At 43.5% G+C, this 16586-nt stretch overlaps 2 protein-coding genes across 8 annotated transcripts in view; one reads left to right on the forward strand and one right to left on the reverse strand.

The window, feature by feature from the left end:
• lama3 (laminin, alpha 3) lies at positions 1-12636 on the forward strand. Of its 6 annotated transcripts, XM_088393605.1 has the most exons (40): positions 1-150; positions 305-548; positions 630-695; positions 2187-2300; positions 2384-2496; positions 2570-2653; positions 2740-2846; positions 3074-3118; positions 3211-3341; positions 3432-3536; positions 3654-3765; positions 3840-4010; positions 4398-4588; positions 4699-4827; positions 4903-5054; positions 5190-5319; positions 5606-5705; positions 5790-5906; positions 6172-6342; positions 6535-6686; positions 6928-7113; positions 7294-7445; positions 7706-7868; positions 7991-8118; positions 8188-8338; positions 8421-8525; positions 8594-8727; positions 8842-8959; positions 9214-9342; positions 9415-9545; positions 9618-9725; positions 9810-9957; positions 10125-10243; positions 10544-10724; positions 10971-11114; positions 11193-11352; positions 11617-11744; positions 11826-11916; positions 12145-12258; positions 12331-12636. In XM_088393605.1, exons 3-40 carry the CDS (start codon positions 693-695, stop codon positions 12477-12479), a joined length of 4866 nt encoding a protein of 1621 aa, XP_088249731.1. In that variant the 5' UTR covers positions 1-150; positions 305-548; positions 630-692; the 3' UTR covers positions 12480-12636. The 6 variants fall into 6 exon arrangements, 5 of the variants coding, with proteins under 5 accessions (XP_088249731.1, XP_088249730.1, XP_088249733.1 ...); XM_088393604.1 differs by having other exon boundaries at positions 1-548; XM_088393607.1 differs by having other exon boundaries at positions 1-548; positions 2187-2232; positions 2393-2496.
• osbpl1a (oxysterol binding protein-like 1A) overlaps positions 12059-16586 on the reverse strand; it is a 20360-nt gene continuing 15832 nt past the window's right edge. For both annotated transcript variants that reach the window (XM_088393609.1, XM_088393608.1), the window contains exons 22-28: positions 16507-16586; positions 16203-16292; positions 14865-14991; positions 14386-14493; positions 14157-14280; positions 13922-14012; positions 12059-13010 (exon numbers count right to left, since the gene is read on the reverse strand). The exon at positions 16507-16586 is cut by the window's right edge and continues 28 nt beyond it. In XM_088393609.1, coding sequence (XP_088249735.1) covers positions 12908-13010; positions 13922-14012; positions 14157-14280; positions 14386-14493; positions 14865-14991; positions 16203-16292; positions 16507-16586 — 723 coding nt within the window. In that variant the 3' untranslated portion in view covers positions 12059-12907. The remainder of the gene's footprint in view (positions 13011-13921; positions 14013-14156; positions 14281-14385; positions 14494-14864; positions 14992-16202; positions 16293-16506) is intronic.

The following is a 16586-nucleotide window of genomic DNA, read 5'->3' on the forward strand; positions in this document are numbered from 1 at the left end:
TTGAGCTCGCTCAAGGTCAAACTTCTGAACACAAGTTTAATCCTTGAATTATTCTGTACACATTTCGATCAAACTAGGTTCAAAACGACACCGAACATTGCAATTTCTCCCCAACAAAGATGTTCCATGGAGGAAGAAGCCATTTTCAAGGTACAAATTTCAAGGATAAAACACCTGTTGTTCGTTTTTCCAGTTAGCTTCTTGTTAGAGAACAGCAAGTTGTGGAAAATACTAAAACAGAAATGTTCAAAAGTTTAAAGTGGGTCAAATTGAATTCACCTTTAAAGGTTAAAATGCATTTTAGGTTAATCCTTCAATTTCACCTGAGACGGGAGGCTAATATTCTGAACTTTTGAGAGAAAAGTAGATGAGTTTCATTGATTTTTTTGGTGGATAATAGTAAGTTTGCTACAGTGTTAATATGTACGGCTTTGCATTTCATGCGACTCGGATGAGCTGGTCATCACCGACTGGGAGATGTGGAAGAGCAGCCATGACGTGTCCTAAAATGACAGCATGAAACCACACACACGGCTCACTGTGACTGTGTATGGATGACCCTCACAAGTGAATCATCTGGGAGCAGAACAACCGTATGATTGAGGAGAATAATCAAGATTTTCCTATAGGGAGGAGGCCCGGTTTGCCGTGGCCATGAATAAGTTTGGCGAGTCGATTATGAGGACAAGTGGATGGTGAGCACTTTCGTTCTGTGTATCTAAATGAGTGCGGTGACCTTTCTTTGCCCTCTGTGAAGCTCTAAAGCAAAAGGCCCCACAGACTTCTTCACCAAACATTTTGTCCAGCAAACCTCCTTACTCACTTCCCCGGTCCTGCCCTGTCCTTTCCTTTCCCATGTCCTCCCTCTTATTGATTAGTAGTTGCCGCATCCATCCCAAATTGGTTGTCATTCCATGCAGAGATAAGATGTTGTAATGTTCTTGTTGTCATATATATCATGAACATTCAGCTACTGTTCTGCTGTGGTTTCATTTTCCAATTTCCAGTGTCACCTCTGTTCTCTCCGTCTGCCCCTCCAATCTCTTTCTGTTTGGCAGCACTATCAATAAACATCATAGTATGAATAACCACAGAGGGCGCAATTGAAAATCGCCTTGCACAGCTAAACTGTAAGTCAAAAAAAAAAAAGCAGAGTCAGGGACACCATTTTGTATGACAATGCTGAAGAAAAGAACAGGTAAAAAAACAAAAAAAAAACATTTGGGCTATTTTTTCTTATTATCATATTTGGGACTGTTTAAAAAAAAGCAGGGCCTTCCCCCAGCTTATGTATTTTTATTTTTACAGTGTAATTACCACATGCACAGTGTGTTATGTGTCCAAGCAGTTTTCTAACCAAATAACTCAACAAGGTGCAACCACACCTTACTGAACCTTGAACCCCAATGAACACTCTCTCTCTCACTTTCCCTTTTCGTCTGTCCCGCCTGTTTCATGCAAAAAAAAAAAAGCTCCAAGGTTCAACTCGATTCATCACCAGAGCAGGAACATTGCGTCCGCCATTGAATAATGCCAAAGAATATAAAAGCGTGGCTTTGGTTTTTAGTGTTTTCATTGGCATGGGTTAGTCCCTCTATTGCACATCAGATGCCACCAGGCCATAAAAGGTTCTGCGATCCATCCCAGAGCGACCAGACGGGAAGCCTCATTGCGCAGGTAATATGCATGGACTGACTTTATTTGCTATACCTGACGGCGTTTGACGAGAGAGCTGCAGCAAAAACAGTAGTCTGACTTTACCAAGATAACACTGAGCAATAATCCTGTTTGGATCAGCACCAAATTATGCACTTGCTTCCTCTACTTTCCTTTTTTTCCAAATTCGTCATTCATCACTGAGGAATAAAGCAAAATGTAAATTGATTTATGTACTTGGAAATAAAAATATGTCGAGATGGGGAAAAAAACAAGAAAGCTCTATTTTGAAGTGCAGACACTTTGTATTACACGGTGACATTTCTCGCTCCCGTTCCGAGCACCGTCTATTCGGTGTATGACAAATAGAGTTGCGAGTGAGCTTGACACAACACTTGGAACAGTGCACACAGGTGCAATGTATCACTTTGCGCTCTGATTACTGTGCCATGATTCATCCGACTTGGGTCAAGATATGTTGGAGTGTTTGTTTATTGACCCACAATCAAACTGTGTGTGTGTCCTTGTAGAAGTGCGGTTCCGGCTTCTACAGGGAGTGGAGCGGGCCCTTACGAGGTCAGTGTGTACCATGCAGCTGCAACGGACTCTCCGACCAGTGTGACGAGCTCACGGGGAAATGTGTGGTTGGTAAAATGTATTTGCGTACTGTTGCCCGTTGAAAACATTTTGATGACATTTTTGTTGCCGTCATGCAAACAACTTCCAGAACTGTCAGTTCCACTCGGCAGGAGACCACTGCGAACGATGCCAGGAGGGTTACTATGGCGACGCGGCCCAAAAATCCTGCCGCGTTTGTCCGTGTCCCTTCACGTGGAACAAGTAAGTCACTTAGCCAAAGCTTCCTGCTCTGCACCTTGTCGGTGTCTAATTCTGCTTATTTGTCTTGTCCAAGTCGAGCTTTGGCGTGCATGAACATTGGCGCCGGGGTGGTCGAGTGTTTATGCAAACGCGGCTATGCGGGATCCAGATGTGAGAGGTTTGTCACGCTGCGATATCATCAGCATATTCTGCCCAAAATGAAACCAGTCGGTTTTTTTCTTTGGCTCTTTTCCCGGCTTGAAGATGTGCGTTTGGTTACTATGGTAACCCAGAAACGCGCGGTGGCAGCTGCAAGCCATGCAAGTGCGACACAGACGGCGATGGGAACATTTGTCATTCCCTGACTGGCGGTAAACATTTTTTTGGATGAGAAATTAGTGCAAAGACTTCCAGTTTTGTCATTCAATACAGTAAATACAGTATTAAGGAAGGCAAAATTATTCTACTACTATTGTAACTACTATATATAGTATTTTAAAATGAATTACAATTTTAAAATGAATGATAATTATAATTGAAACAATTATCATTATTTTAAATCGATTCTTTTTTTTTTAATGATTTACTTTTCTCATAGAATACATCTCATCTGGTAACAACAGTTGTGAGGATCAGTTCCACGGTGAGCTTCTTCCAATCTCCTCCCTAAGCACTAAGCTTTACCAGTGGACCACTTTTGTAGTAATGAAGCCTCTCCTTGTGATTCCGTGTCAGCCTTGAAGTGCTGCACCGAAGCTTTGCTTCCTCGCTTGAGGGCCAACGAGGGCGACTTGCGTGGGCTGGCTCACATCTCTGCTCCTGTTTTAACACTGATCCATCCTCAGGCGATCGTCTCTGACGTGGAGGTACCTCCGTGACCTAGACACTCCTGGAAATTCAGAGACTACAGTGACCTCAATAGGCTTCTCTTTTATTGCTTTTTTTTCCCCCTTCAGAGAGTAGTAAAGAGTTACAGAGGTGCCAGGAGATATCTGGAGACTGAGCAGCTGGAAGAAGATGTGAACGCGATTAGAAAGGATCTGAATCATCTTATTAACAAGGTAGACCTCCTGAAGCCCGCAGTTGAAGGGATCAGTGTGAACATAAATAGTTTTATAAATAACATATACATACTCATCATTAAAAAAATCAGTGAATAAAATCTGTTGTTTGTGTAGGTCCTTCAACTGTCTTCTCGAGTGAATGAGGCCCTTCACAGTCGCAAAGGGTCAAAGACAAGGGCTAAAATTTTACTCGGCCATGCTGAGTCCATCATGGCGTCATTCCCAGGTAAGCAATTAAACACAACATCACGTCATTGCACCGATGGCTCCTCGTGTTTGTGTGCTTTTGTTGTTTGTCAGATTTAATAAAGCGGCCGAGCCGGGCAGCAGATGCCATCAGGCTGGGCGGAAGCGACAAGGCGACCGTGATGGAGGAGACTCGCCGGCTCGTGGAGGAAATGAGCCGCATGGTCTGCGGAGAGGCGACGACCGAGGGCTCAACCCGTGGCCAGAGGGAGATGGCGAAAAAATGTGATGTAGACAAAGCAATATTTACATGCGAATACTAAGAGCATGGAAGTACAAAATACAAAACTCAGCTACGTGACATTTTTTTATAGCTGACGTGGAGCAATTATTTGAACTGGATGAATTGATAAATGAGGATGACAGATTTTATCTTCATCGTTTTCATCCATCTTGAGTCAGATAACGTTTTGCTAGTTAGTGTAAATATAGAACAATATATAAAGGAATGAGGAAAAAAAATAAAAGGAATTTGAATGTAAAAAAAAAATAATAGTAAACAATTTCTAAAAGCCCCCACCCAGAAAGAAATGAACGCCCGACAACTCTGACGTTCAAACCAGTGCTACTTACATTACTAATAGAATACATTTTCTCTCATGTCCTTCTCAGTGCTGGATGGGATAACTAAGATGGCCGCCATGAGACCCAATCAGCAGACTCTGAACCAGACTGCCAATTCTCTGCTGGCATCACATGCTCTTCTGGGGCACATGACTGGCCTTGTGTCAGGTGCAAAGTTCGCAGTTAGAAGAGCGAGACATGTTAATTTGAAGAGTGCCTCTACTCTGCGACATGTGCTGGTAAGTCAGCTTGCTAGCATAATTGGCCTAAATAGCATGTTAGTTGAAATTGAAATGACATAGCATGCATTTTTTCATTCCACCAAATACTTGACGTCTTGAATTTTTAGACTCGGCGGCATGGCCAAGGTCCAACCACAACACAAACACGTTCAATCCGTGCATTGAATGAAAGAACAAGAAGAAATCAGTTACAGAACATCTCCGACATCTTCTTAAAGCTGCTGGACGTCAAACACGTGAGCGCAGGTCTTCTGCTCGGAAAATTTCCTTTGCTTCGGTTTGACGCCGTTTTATCGTCTTTGCCCCGGCAGGCCTTCGAGGAGAACGCGGCTCGGTTGGACGGCGCCGAGCGACTGCTGCGAAATCGGATGAATAACATCTACCGTGTGGTCAAAACGGAGCTCATCGGGGAGGCTGAGGAGCATGCGCTGGAGCTCAGCAGATTGGCCACAGCCATGCAAAAGTTGGTGTACACATTATTTTTTAAATAACACATATTCGTATCGGGATACGTATCAAATCGTCTTTTATCTGAGAGATGAACAATTTGATGTCTTCAAGCGACATTTGCTGACCACTGTGCCGAATGTCACGACAGAATGCTTCCCACGGCCGACGGCACAAAGCGGTCCAGTGAGCCCAACAGGTTGAAGAACATCACAGCTGACACGGAGGAGGCAGCAATGGCTGCGCATCAGGCCGACAAGGTTGCTGACAAAGCCTTAAAGGTGAATTAAGTGCCGGCGGGGTTAGTTGCGCCACTGACAACCAAAGTGGGTGAACTCCATTTCTGTCATTTTGGTTGAGTGCATGTTTTTCATGGTTGACTGGTTTAGTGCAACAGTGGTCTAAATCCCCAAATCTGTCAAATCTATCTAATGGATTGTGCCAACTATTTTCAAATTCACCTTTTCTGTTTTCACTTCATAATGACAAAAATGGAGTTTGCCCTTTCTTGTTCGCGGTGGCTCAGTTCATGAAAAAATGTTTAACATTGTTCTTTGACTAAATTAGGATATGGCACAGGGTGGTCTGCTCTTGACATCTGAGTCCATGAGAGAGTATTTCACGAGCGTGTGGACTACAGCCAATCACACCCAGAATGACTTCATAAGTGTGTAACCACGAAAAAAAAAAGAAATGTGAAGCTCTATTTAAAATGTGGAGGTGACGCATGATGACATCTTTTGTCCAACAGCGCTCTCAGAGTCACTGAACGCATGCAAAGATGGCATGAAAAGGCAGCAAGACAAAAGAGAATCTCTGCAATTTGACATCTCCAGAGTGAGCCATGAAATCAAAAGCCTCAAAAGAGGTCAGTGGTTTAGTGTGTGACGTTAAAATTTTACGTTACGATACAGTTGGAATTTAGCACACTCCTAAACCCGTCATCAGCATGTCACAATTATAGAAACCACAAAAATGCAATTGTAACTAAAGTCGAATTTGAATGCATTTAAAAATTTTATTTGCTGAAATAGACTCGGAAATCATAATACTATGTGTTTTAGAATTAATGATATACTTTTTAAAAAGATTAGTAGGAATGTCACATCATAAAATGTCTTTTTGTATTTCAGATGACATGAATGTGATGATCCAATCTGCCAAAAGAGAAACCTCTATCACTAATGACACTGCCACTCATGTCACTAACAGACTGATGAATATGGGAGAGGAAATGGCCAAATTGACTTTGAACAACAGCGCTCTGGCTTTCAATAACATTTTAAATGACGTACAACATGCTGGTAAGTATTTCATTAAAAAAAATAAATAAAAAGAAAAGCCCTTGCCGAAGCACTCACCCAAAAAAATTGTTATTGCAGTAATACAGCTAGTATCATTGTAGTTATATTTTGTATAGTTCACTTTAAATTGTTTTATTTATTTTTGTGGGTCCATTTGGAACTGTAATTCTCAAATGAGATGTTGCATTTCAGTGAGGAGTTTGAAGTGGGTGCTTCCGGTAATGACAGACAAGCTGGTCCAAATGGAGGCCCTGGCAAAAACGTCACCAGCTCGAGGCAACATGACAGAAAACATTAGCATGATCAAAGACCTGGTCCAGGAGACGAGGAGCTATCTTGACAGGGTGATGTCTTCCGATATTTATTTATTTTGGTCTTTCGGGAACGATTAGCGATTACGTCTCCTTCTATTGAGTGTAGATTTTTGTTACCATGACAACACGTAGGCAGAACTCCAGAGTATTTACTACCACAAAAAAAAAAGGAGTAAAAGGCGAGATTGTATTTTCACTTGTGGAGGCAGCACTTCAGTACCAAAACGCCTCATGAGAAAAAATGATTGTTGCGCCTTCATCATTTTTGCAGATCTCGCTCGCTACCGCGTTCAGAGGGAAAGGCCACGTTGAGCTTCATCCCCCGAGCAACACCGAAGACCTGAAAGCCTTCACGGCCCTCAGCCTCCTTCTCAGTGTGGAAAAAAAGCCAGCGGAGAGCAGTGGAGACCAACAACGAGACGACGACATGTTTGTTTTGTACCTCGGCCACGAGGATGTGAGTAATCTGCCTGGACACAAATATTTTGTTACTCCCCCACAGTCAAATTTTCCGGCACTTCTTTTTCTGCCCGGTTTTTACTTTTACTACCTCTAATTAAAAACAGCTACTATATATAAACTTTCTGTCACCTGTGAATATGGAGCAAAACTAATATGCAATCTCGTCTGGTCTCAGTCATCCGGCGACTTCATAGGGATGGCCATCAGGCACGGTGTGCTGATTTGCATCTACAAGCTAGGCGGCGACGTCCATGAGGTGGAGGCCGGTCCTATAACTACATTCACTGGCGTGAATCCCACCGCTTTGGACCATGTGGTTTTCCACAGGTTTGTATATGTTTAGAAAATTACATTGGACCTGTCTCAGTTTCTGGCGGGAACCAGTTTGTGTGTGTGTGTGTTTACTGCCTCATCTTCTTGCGTTTTTTTTACATAGCAATGTATAAGGGAGCATCAATTATTCATGTTTTTTTTGCTATTTGCGGTCAGGCATCTATCCACCATGAAGGGAGATAAGTTTGGCCGGGGGTTCATATTTTTGAATAATTTATATTTTCTTGTTTTTTTTGGGGGGGGGGGTTCTTCAGAATTTACCACGACGCCGAAGTCAACATTACAGCAAACTTCACTTCAGAGTGGCCCGTCCCGTTCACCCCCAAACGTCACCTTCCGAACACCACGAGTGGCATCCTTGACCTGGATCCACAACGCACGGTTTTCTACGTGGGCGGCTACCCTCAACATTTCAGCGTAAATGCATTAAAAAAAAAAAATAATTAAACCTTGAAGTCATGTATAATCATAAAAATTAATTTAGGTGACTTTTTGGCATACCACCAGAGGGCACTGACTTTTTCATATCTCCTTTTCAGCCTCCCAAGGAGCTGCGCTATCCAAACTACCGAGGCTACGTGAAACTACTCCACATCAACAACAAACCACTTTGCCTTTACAACTCCAAGCGCACCGTCAACATGGAGCCCGGTGTGCACGCTTTAATGTAAGTGCCCAAAACAAAGCCTTCAAATTTTCAAACAAGTGCAATCAAAAGACACCACTCGTCAAGCAGGTTACCCGGATCCGAGGTGTCCCATTACTACCAGGGAACCGGCTACCGCGAGGTCTTGGTGAAGGAGCCGTACAAGATAAGGAAGCGCATCTTTAAATTGCGCATAAAGAGCTGGGAGAGCGATGCCTTGTTGTTCTACATCGGCACCGAAGTAAGGCTCAGGGAAGATAAAAATATTTCGCTACGGTAGATTCGATTGTGTGAAATTTTTCCGACTTTTGCCGCTTGTGCAGGAGTCGTTTTGGTGCGTGCTGGTGGAACAAGGCAACCTGATGATTCAAGGTCAACAGGAGGAGATGAAGTGGCCTCCTTGGAGGCTTGACTCAGTGTCTCTTTTTGTAAGTTCAACAAAGAAAGAAAAGAACATTTCTTGTGTATCCGAATGTCATCATCTGTGTTTTCCCAGAACAAACACTTCACCATCACCATTGATGACATGTTCACGGTCAGCTACGAAGACCAATTCTTCTCTGTCAAGCATGTTCACATTCCTATTCAAAGCTTTTATATAGGAGGGGTGCCACAGCACATTAGAACCAGGTAAAAAAAATAAATAAGAAGAAAATAACACTCTCAGCCAAAAGATTAGATCAACACTACGGATTGCTTTCCAAATCACATGATTCCAAATCCATGCTGCCCTTTTGACCTCAGACACGACATCATCGCTCCACCGCTGAAGGGCTGCGTGGATCTCGTGAGCGCCGATGGCCAAATTGTGGAGTACAACACGACAATAGGCGTCAGTGATGCGTGTCCCTTCGGACTGCCGGTAAACACGCCGCTATTGTTTCTGCACAATTGACTAAGCGGCATCACCAAGATTCCCAACACTCATCCTCCGCTGGCAACTTGAGGAACATTCCCTGTCATACCAATGAATTCGGTGCAAAGTGGAGACTGTGGAGTACCTGTATTTACTAAAAAGACAAATTTCAGACCACATGGGATCAAAAAAAAAAAGCATGCGAGACAATCAAAATTAAATAATGACTCCATATGCCATTTTTTTTGTCTTTGATGCAGGGCGTTCGCACAGCCACTTTGCGTTCGCCTCTTTCGGGGGATAGGCTTCTTCCACCAGACCAACTGCGTTTGGCTCTGGGATTCAGGAGCATGCACAAAAACGGCGGCATTCTCAGGAGCAGCACTCAGGTAGAACCCTTGAAAAAAAAAAGATATAACCGTCCAGATGATTCCACGAGTATTTTTCTGTGTGTTCCGCAGAGCACCTTCTTAGGTCACATTTCGTTGGTCGACGGCTTCCTGCAATTTCGCCTCGGTCGTCACTGTCTGACGTCATCGCAAAGATACAATGACGGGAGATGGCACTACCTGTGCGCGGCGCATACGCCGAGGTACCGCTTGCCATTTTCCACCGACAAGTACCCCACAGATTTTTAACATGACTAATGACGCCATGTCGTCAGGCATGTCCAAGTTGACAACGTGGACATCAATCTTAACATATCAGTAGAGGAAGCAGAGGTGAAGCAAGAAGAAGAATTCAGAGTCTGCATTGCTGACCTTTACTCCAGGTTTGGACTCTTTATTATTAATTTCCCGCTCAAAATGGGTTGTCGTGTCTTTCCGCCGCAATTCCAATCCATAACTCAACGCAGGTCGGCAGCGCAGAGCTTGACGCCGGTGGATCTGAATTCTCCGCCGCCGACGGCAGGTGTCACCCCGGGTCAATGCCGTCTCGGCTCGCTCACGCCAACACCACAACTCCCCACAGATGTGAACAGACAGTTGGAGATGCTCCGAAAAGTAAGTGCTTTCATTTTAATTCACTTATACAGGGAGGTCACACCATTAGAGGGAAAAGGTTCGACATTCACTATATTTCTTTTGTCTCAGCATTTCATACACAATTCTCAGAGCTAATTACAGTTTCCATCTTGGTTTTTACGCTCGCCACTCGTGTGTCACGTCAGACTGCAGACCAAACAGACGGCGAGTGCGGACGTCAGCGGCCGCTCCGCCGCGGCTACCAGCTCTCACAGGGAGACAGCTGGCTGGCATACAAGCTGTCCCAGCAGGACCTTAATTACAGGTGGTGTCACATTCCAAAGTAATCCTCTCGGGCCCTTCCTGAGGACAGGAACCGCGTGTCGGTGTGATCATCAAGCCAGACAGATGCTGACAGCCTGGCTCACCTTGACCTTACACGCTGTTCAATTTCCTCGCACAATTTTGAAGAATATCCTCATTTATTTTCGAGCGCAAAATATGACCTCTAGATATTTTCAAAATGTATCAAATGTCTGTCTGGCTATTTTAATCACCGTGGAAAAAATTGATCGTATTTAATCCAAAGGGTAAAATCAGATTGTTCTTCTCGTTATCTACTCAGGCCTCACTTCTCCCTGGACGTTAAGACCAAGTCCTCTAAGGGTCTCATCCTTTATGTCGAGGGCACGGGGCCGGTGCCCCTGCTAGCTCTGTACGTGACAAACGGCAAGATTAAGATGTCACTTGGGCCGGACAGAGTCATCCACCACAAGCTGAAGACAAACGACGGACACTGGCACAGAGTAAATGGACTGCAAAGTCTGCTCAAGCAATCACCACCCCGAGCTATGTTTGTCATTGCTACGGCTAGCTTAGAGTGTGTGGTCCGTTTTTGTAACAACCTTTAAAAGGACAATCCATTTTTCAACCTAAATTGGACCTGGAATGTCAATATTTTGTATTACTTTTTTTTTTCCTTTCATTTCGCTAATAGCATTATGGCTGTGAGTTAGCTCAATGATGCCTTTGTTGACGCTTCTTTTCGGCAGGTGGATTGCAGTGTGGAGAAGAACACGTTTCATCTTCTGGTCGATGGAATCCGCGTGATCGATGGCAATTTGCCCAATGAGGAAGGCTCGTTCTTAAACTTCCACAGTTTTGTCTACCTGGGGAGCCACCCAGGGGTCACTAAAGTCAGTGTCAAGCTTTATTGTTATATATTTTGATGTGTCCATGCGCTTTTATTACATGTGGCTTATGCTCTCACACAGGGACCCCAAATCCTCTTGAAGAGCATCTCGGGATGCGTGCGGGACTTCCGAATGAACAATGACCCGGTGGGCAAACCCGAAGCTGCCCGCGGAGTGTCGCCCTGCTTGGACGGGCTCACGGAGAGCGGGGCCTACTTTGGCGGCGGTCACATCATCTTAGGTTTGATGCCCTAACAACATTTTTCTGCAGAGCACCATTTGATTTTCAAAACTTGACGGTTTATTATAAGTTGGTTCAATTTGGTTTGCGTCAACGCACTTTTGTTTGTCTACAGAAAATTGTTGAATGGAAATGTTAACGGTTGATAAGCCGGATCAAAGAATGAAACGGGGAAGGTGGCCCGAGGGTTTTAGTTTGCCCACCCCTGCCCTTAATTATTTTCCTGACAAACAACCGCATTAAGGTATTTGTTCTCCTTTCCAGACGATCCCTTTGCAGTGGGCACTCACTTTGCGTTGACCTTCGAGCTGCGCCCCCATCGCGTGACCGGCCTTCTCTTCCATGCGCAGGCCCACGGAAGCAGCTTCGACGTGTTCTTAATTAACAACACGGTGACCTTTCCCTCTTTGACGCCGTCCCGTTTAATTAGGGAAAGGAGTGGGGGCCACTTGAGTGACTTTGTGATCTTGCAGGTGGGCGTCACTGTGAATGATGGCGGAAGCAGTGTCAGTGCCGCGCTGACTCCACAAAACGTCTGCGATGGAGAGTTTCATTTGATTAAAGGTATGCTTAGCTTGTGATTGGAAAAGGTCTGTTTTCAGGAGATGGTCCATTTCTTCTTCTTGACTTACAAGTGCCCCCAAATTTGGGGATTGTGAAGTTACGTCTGCTAGCTTAATGCTAACACACGATGCAAAAGTCACAATAGCTATTAATCTTTCAACAATGGAATTTTTTAATAGAATTGAATTCATGGTGGGCTCGTTTCATCCATGTTACACTGTTGCTTAGTTTCCACAGGACAAAAACACCTGACGCTAACAGTGGACAGCATTTCTGAAAAGAAGGCTGGCTCCTTCGCATCCTTCCTTTCCTCCATGAAACGGGCATTACTTCACATTGGAGGTAAGAAATCACATCATAGCTTTCAAAAATACCAAAGGTGAGTGATCCTTTTTTTTTTTTTTTTTTTTACAGGGGTCACAGATTCAAGTGTTGCCCCCGTGACATCGCCGTACATGGGCTGCTTGAGAAATGTGATTATAAATGGCAGACGCATTGCATTTGAGACACGGGCGGTGACGGTGCTCGGCCCCGTGGATGTCAAAGCGTGTCCCGCACTCTGAGAAGGAGGGTGTGGCGTCACTGTCTTGTCAACTGTCACAATATGTTGGTAAAGTAAAGAGAACAGAGGTAGACTTTTCCATATAGTTCATATATTTGGTTGTTTTAACCGTCTTAACAGGTATACCTAATAAAGTGACCAGTTAGTGTAACAATCAATAGATATTGCCCCGGTTTCCCCTTTTTCTATACATGGACATTTTTTTTTTTGTAGCGTAGCATATCGTGGAAGATTGTTGATGGCTCAGCAAGTGTTTATACTGTACAACAAACAACTTCAGGAATGTTAAAAATATTTAGACAGCAGCCTGTTAAAAACAACACACACACATATAGGAGCTAAAAGTCCAGAGATACTGACTACACACTTTTAAAATGTTAAAGCAGTTTAACGCCGCAGTTCATGTGTGCATCTTTCTTGTAAAGAATTCTAATAAATGTCCGGTAGATGAGGATACTTCCTGTCCCAGTATCCACCCGTGAAGATCCAGTCTTGGGATCCGGTGTGGGGGTTGGGACCCTGCTGGAACCACCTGATAACCAAGACAAGAAGTTAAAAGGTAAGACAAACAAAAAATAGACTTGTATACAAAAAGTTGGATCTTCAGAATACCAGTGTGAGACGACACAACCATTTTTATCATGTCCTCACTTAGCTCGTAAAGCTCAGGCTTCTAACCTCATCGTCACGGTAACGAAACATGATCTCTTTTTAGTGTTGTATGTATGAACTCTGTGTTGTGTCACGTTTAAAGTGCACAGAGGAAGAATCTTGTCAAAAGAAGGAAGAGAAGTGGATAACTAGATAAAAAGTAGAGCAGATGAGCGATAAAAGCACACAGTGGACCCCGCCAAGCCCATCTCAACAGGGGGGGACGGGGGGTGGGCACACATTTCGAGATGATATCGCAACGCAGAGGATATGAAAGACTTTTCTTTCAATTATTTCTGGTGATTTCCCATCATGCATGTGGAGCACGTAGCTGTCAAAGTCTAACCTTGGGCCACGTGCGCGAGGACAAAAACAGACAAGGGGAAATAAATATCCATTTAGCTCAAGTGTTTCAAGCGACAGACTGCAGGAAAGCTTTACAACCAACGCTCAGCATTTACCCGACCGAGTGAAAATCAAAACATTTCATTTCGAGAAGCCGTAGCTCCGTCGAATCAAAAAGTAGTGCTTTGCTGCTATCTTAGGGCATTTACAGGCTAATATAAAGCGCTTTGCAATCATTCTTAGAGTACGAGTAATTAACTCAAAATGGCCGCTCAGCTCAGCACATTAAACAGACAAACCAGAGCGGACACGGTAAATAATGATGTCCCGTTTTTGGCGAGATGACGAGGACACCACACGGTTTCCGACGGATCCATCTTGTCGCTAACAAAGATGGATCCAATTAAAAGACTTTGCATAAATTACAAAATGCCTCCTGTTTTTCACCTTGTCTTCCACTCGTCCTCCAATTTGGAGCTTTTTTTACGGGCCGCCCTCTGTTTCTCCTCCAGTCTTTTCTTCTCCTCGCTGGCCAAGTCTGTGGCAACAATAACAAACTTTTTTAGACCAAATAATACAGCAGATGAGTGCAGTCAAAAGTAAAAATAAGAAACCCACTTCTCATCTAATCTGTGTATGATACAATTTATTTGACATCCACAATATAAAAAATTGCGGTTACCGATGTCACCGTTTTCCATGGCTCGAATGTCAGGCCTCATCCTGCAGTCCGTCCGGGGCAGGACGCCTTCCATGTCCTCGTGCAGCTCGTTCAGCTGCATGGCGAAGGAAGTGAAGCTGTACATCTGCCATCAGACCAGACGGCAAAATTGGATTCATTTCAAGGAGTAGTGCGTAAGAAGCTTATTACTGAAACCACATGTGAGTAGGACTGCGTTTTCAAAGGTGACCTGGGTTGAGTTGTTGGGCCGAGGGGGGATCTTCCAAAGTAGCTGGCTCCCGGGAATCACGTCCACGCTGTCGGGAGCTTGAGAGGGAACGTCATCCTCGCTGTAGCCCTGCACATGATGCGGACGGTTAAACTCATTTTACAGATCAATACATTTTGTTCTCTTCTTTAGCAAAAACGTACAAGCTCAATCATTTGTCTGCTTATCGTGAAAGTCGTTTTTCTTCTTTTTAAGAAATTCATCGATTGTCTGGCTCGAGCATGAGTCATTTACACTTCCTGTTTATTATCCTATGTTTCATTTTTCAATCTATAAAATAATATAAGTAATTTTGCCTCCAGCCCACCATTAACCTCTAATTATTTTTTTGCAGTGCTTGGTTTTACACTTGTGCGACAGTTCCAAATGCGACTCTAAAAATGGGTTGCCGAGTGTGTTTGTGTTACTGTAGTCACAGTAGCACCAAGTATAGTTATTACCTTTCTGCTGGCATTTTTGCTTTCTGCTCCTTTCCTGTCACTTTTTCTGTGTGCCTCCAGGGCAGCGGGATCGATGACGTACAAACACTCAGTCCACTTGCCGTACAGCGCACACAGCTTCTTTTTGCTTTTGTGCGGAAAGTACACACACACACACACAAAGTCATTATTTTTCGCTTGTTTTCTGCCTCGGCGGTGACAAGCTAACATAACGCAAGTGTCGTTATCAGCATTTGTGGCTTTCGCCAAGTAATATCACGAACATGCGCTTTTAGTGGTGGTCTCACGGTCAACTGTGATTGAAAAAAAAAAAATGAGTATACAAATAATTTGTTTTATATCTTTTTTTTCACTACTTGGCTGCCTTTCCCGCAATTTTGGAAATGTAATTATACGCTTAAGTCACAAATTCCAATGTTTTTCTTCATTTGAGGAATATTCACAGCTTGTCTACTTTTTAGGAAAGTAGTTTCTCTTCATTTTTCCATCATTGTTTTCTTGTAGACACAAAACTTGTCCTTATCAGTCTTACACGCCTCGCCAATCAATATCACGCATTACACATCGAGTGCTGGTATCACTGTCAACGGCTGTAAATGCTTTGCAAACCCAGCCCCAAAAAAAATCCCCATTTTATCTCACGTTCTCCAATGAGCCATCTGCTCCACGGTTTTGTTGCCTTCCTTTAATCCCACTTGGCTACCCTTCTTGCAGATGTGAATTTTCATTCGGCTCCTGGCGTTGGGAGAGCTTGCATTCCAAGTCAAACGACTGATTAATTGCGTGGGAATTGCTAATTAATAATATTCTTGGTAAATTGGCATCCTGCCAAAGTTCTTCACGGTGGCGGTTTTGATTTACAAATGATTTCTGTAAAGTATACTTAAAGCACATTAAATCACGCTGGCTCGGAAATATAATGAAGGATCGGGTTATTTTGATGTGCTTTTAATAGGCGCCGAGCGTGTTGCGTTTTGCCGCAAAGGCTTTAATCTCGATCACTCATAAGCGAGAGCGATGACAATGGGACTTCCCACTTGGCACATGGGTTTGGAAATAATGAAAGTACACAAGGAATGATGAAGTGTGATTAAGGAGATGATGAAAGATGCAGTTGTAGATACATTTGAAAATGACAGGAATTAAATAGCAAGCTGTTACACATTCATTTAAACTGATTTGCTTGACAGTTGAATAAAAAAAAATTAAATTCAAGAAAAAGAAATAGACAGGGAAAGTTAGATTTTTTTTCACGATTAAAATGATTATACTTTTTATATTGACTATATGATAACAAATCAACACCACACAGTTAACCAATGATTTATGTGTGCGTACCTTTTGTCCAATATGTACCCTTCAACCTTGTGCAGTTCTTTGCCAAAGAGGCCACATGGCTTGAAGTTGAGGCAGCATTTTTCACCAGTTCTGCACAAACATACAGAAGACCATGAAGCCTATAGAAACCTCCTCCAAGGCTTTAATCGTGAGTGGCAGCATAACAACAATCATTTATCCAAGTTGTGGTTGCTATTTTGATTCATTCAAGGTGCTGGTGTTGCGGTTAGCATTAGCAATAGCATCAACATCAACATAGCAACTTCACTGTTAAGGAAATGATTATTTTTGGAAATCTTCTTACTTGTGGTTGATCACCTCCACACTTCCATACTGCTCAATCCACAGCTGGCCCACAATGATGTTGTGCACGCAGCACGTGGG

This window comes from Syngnathus floridae, chromosome 13, assembly GCF_059516105.1.
Source record: "Syngnathus floridae isolate MCC-2025c chromosome 13, RoL_Sflo_1.0, whole genome shotgun sequence".
Lineage (NCBI taxonomy): Eukaryota > Metazoa > Chordata > Actinopteri > Syngnathiformes > Syngnathidae > Syngnathus > Syngnathus floridae.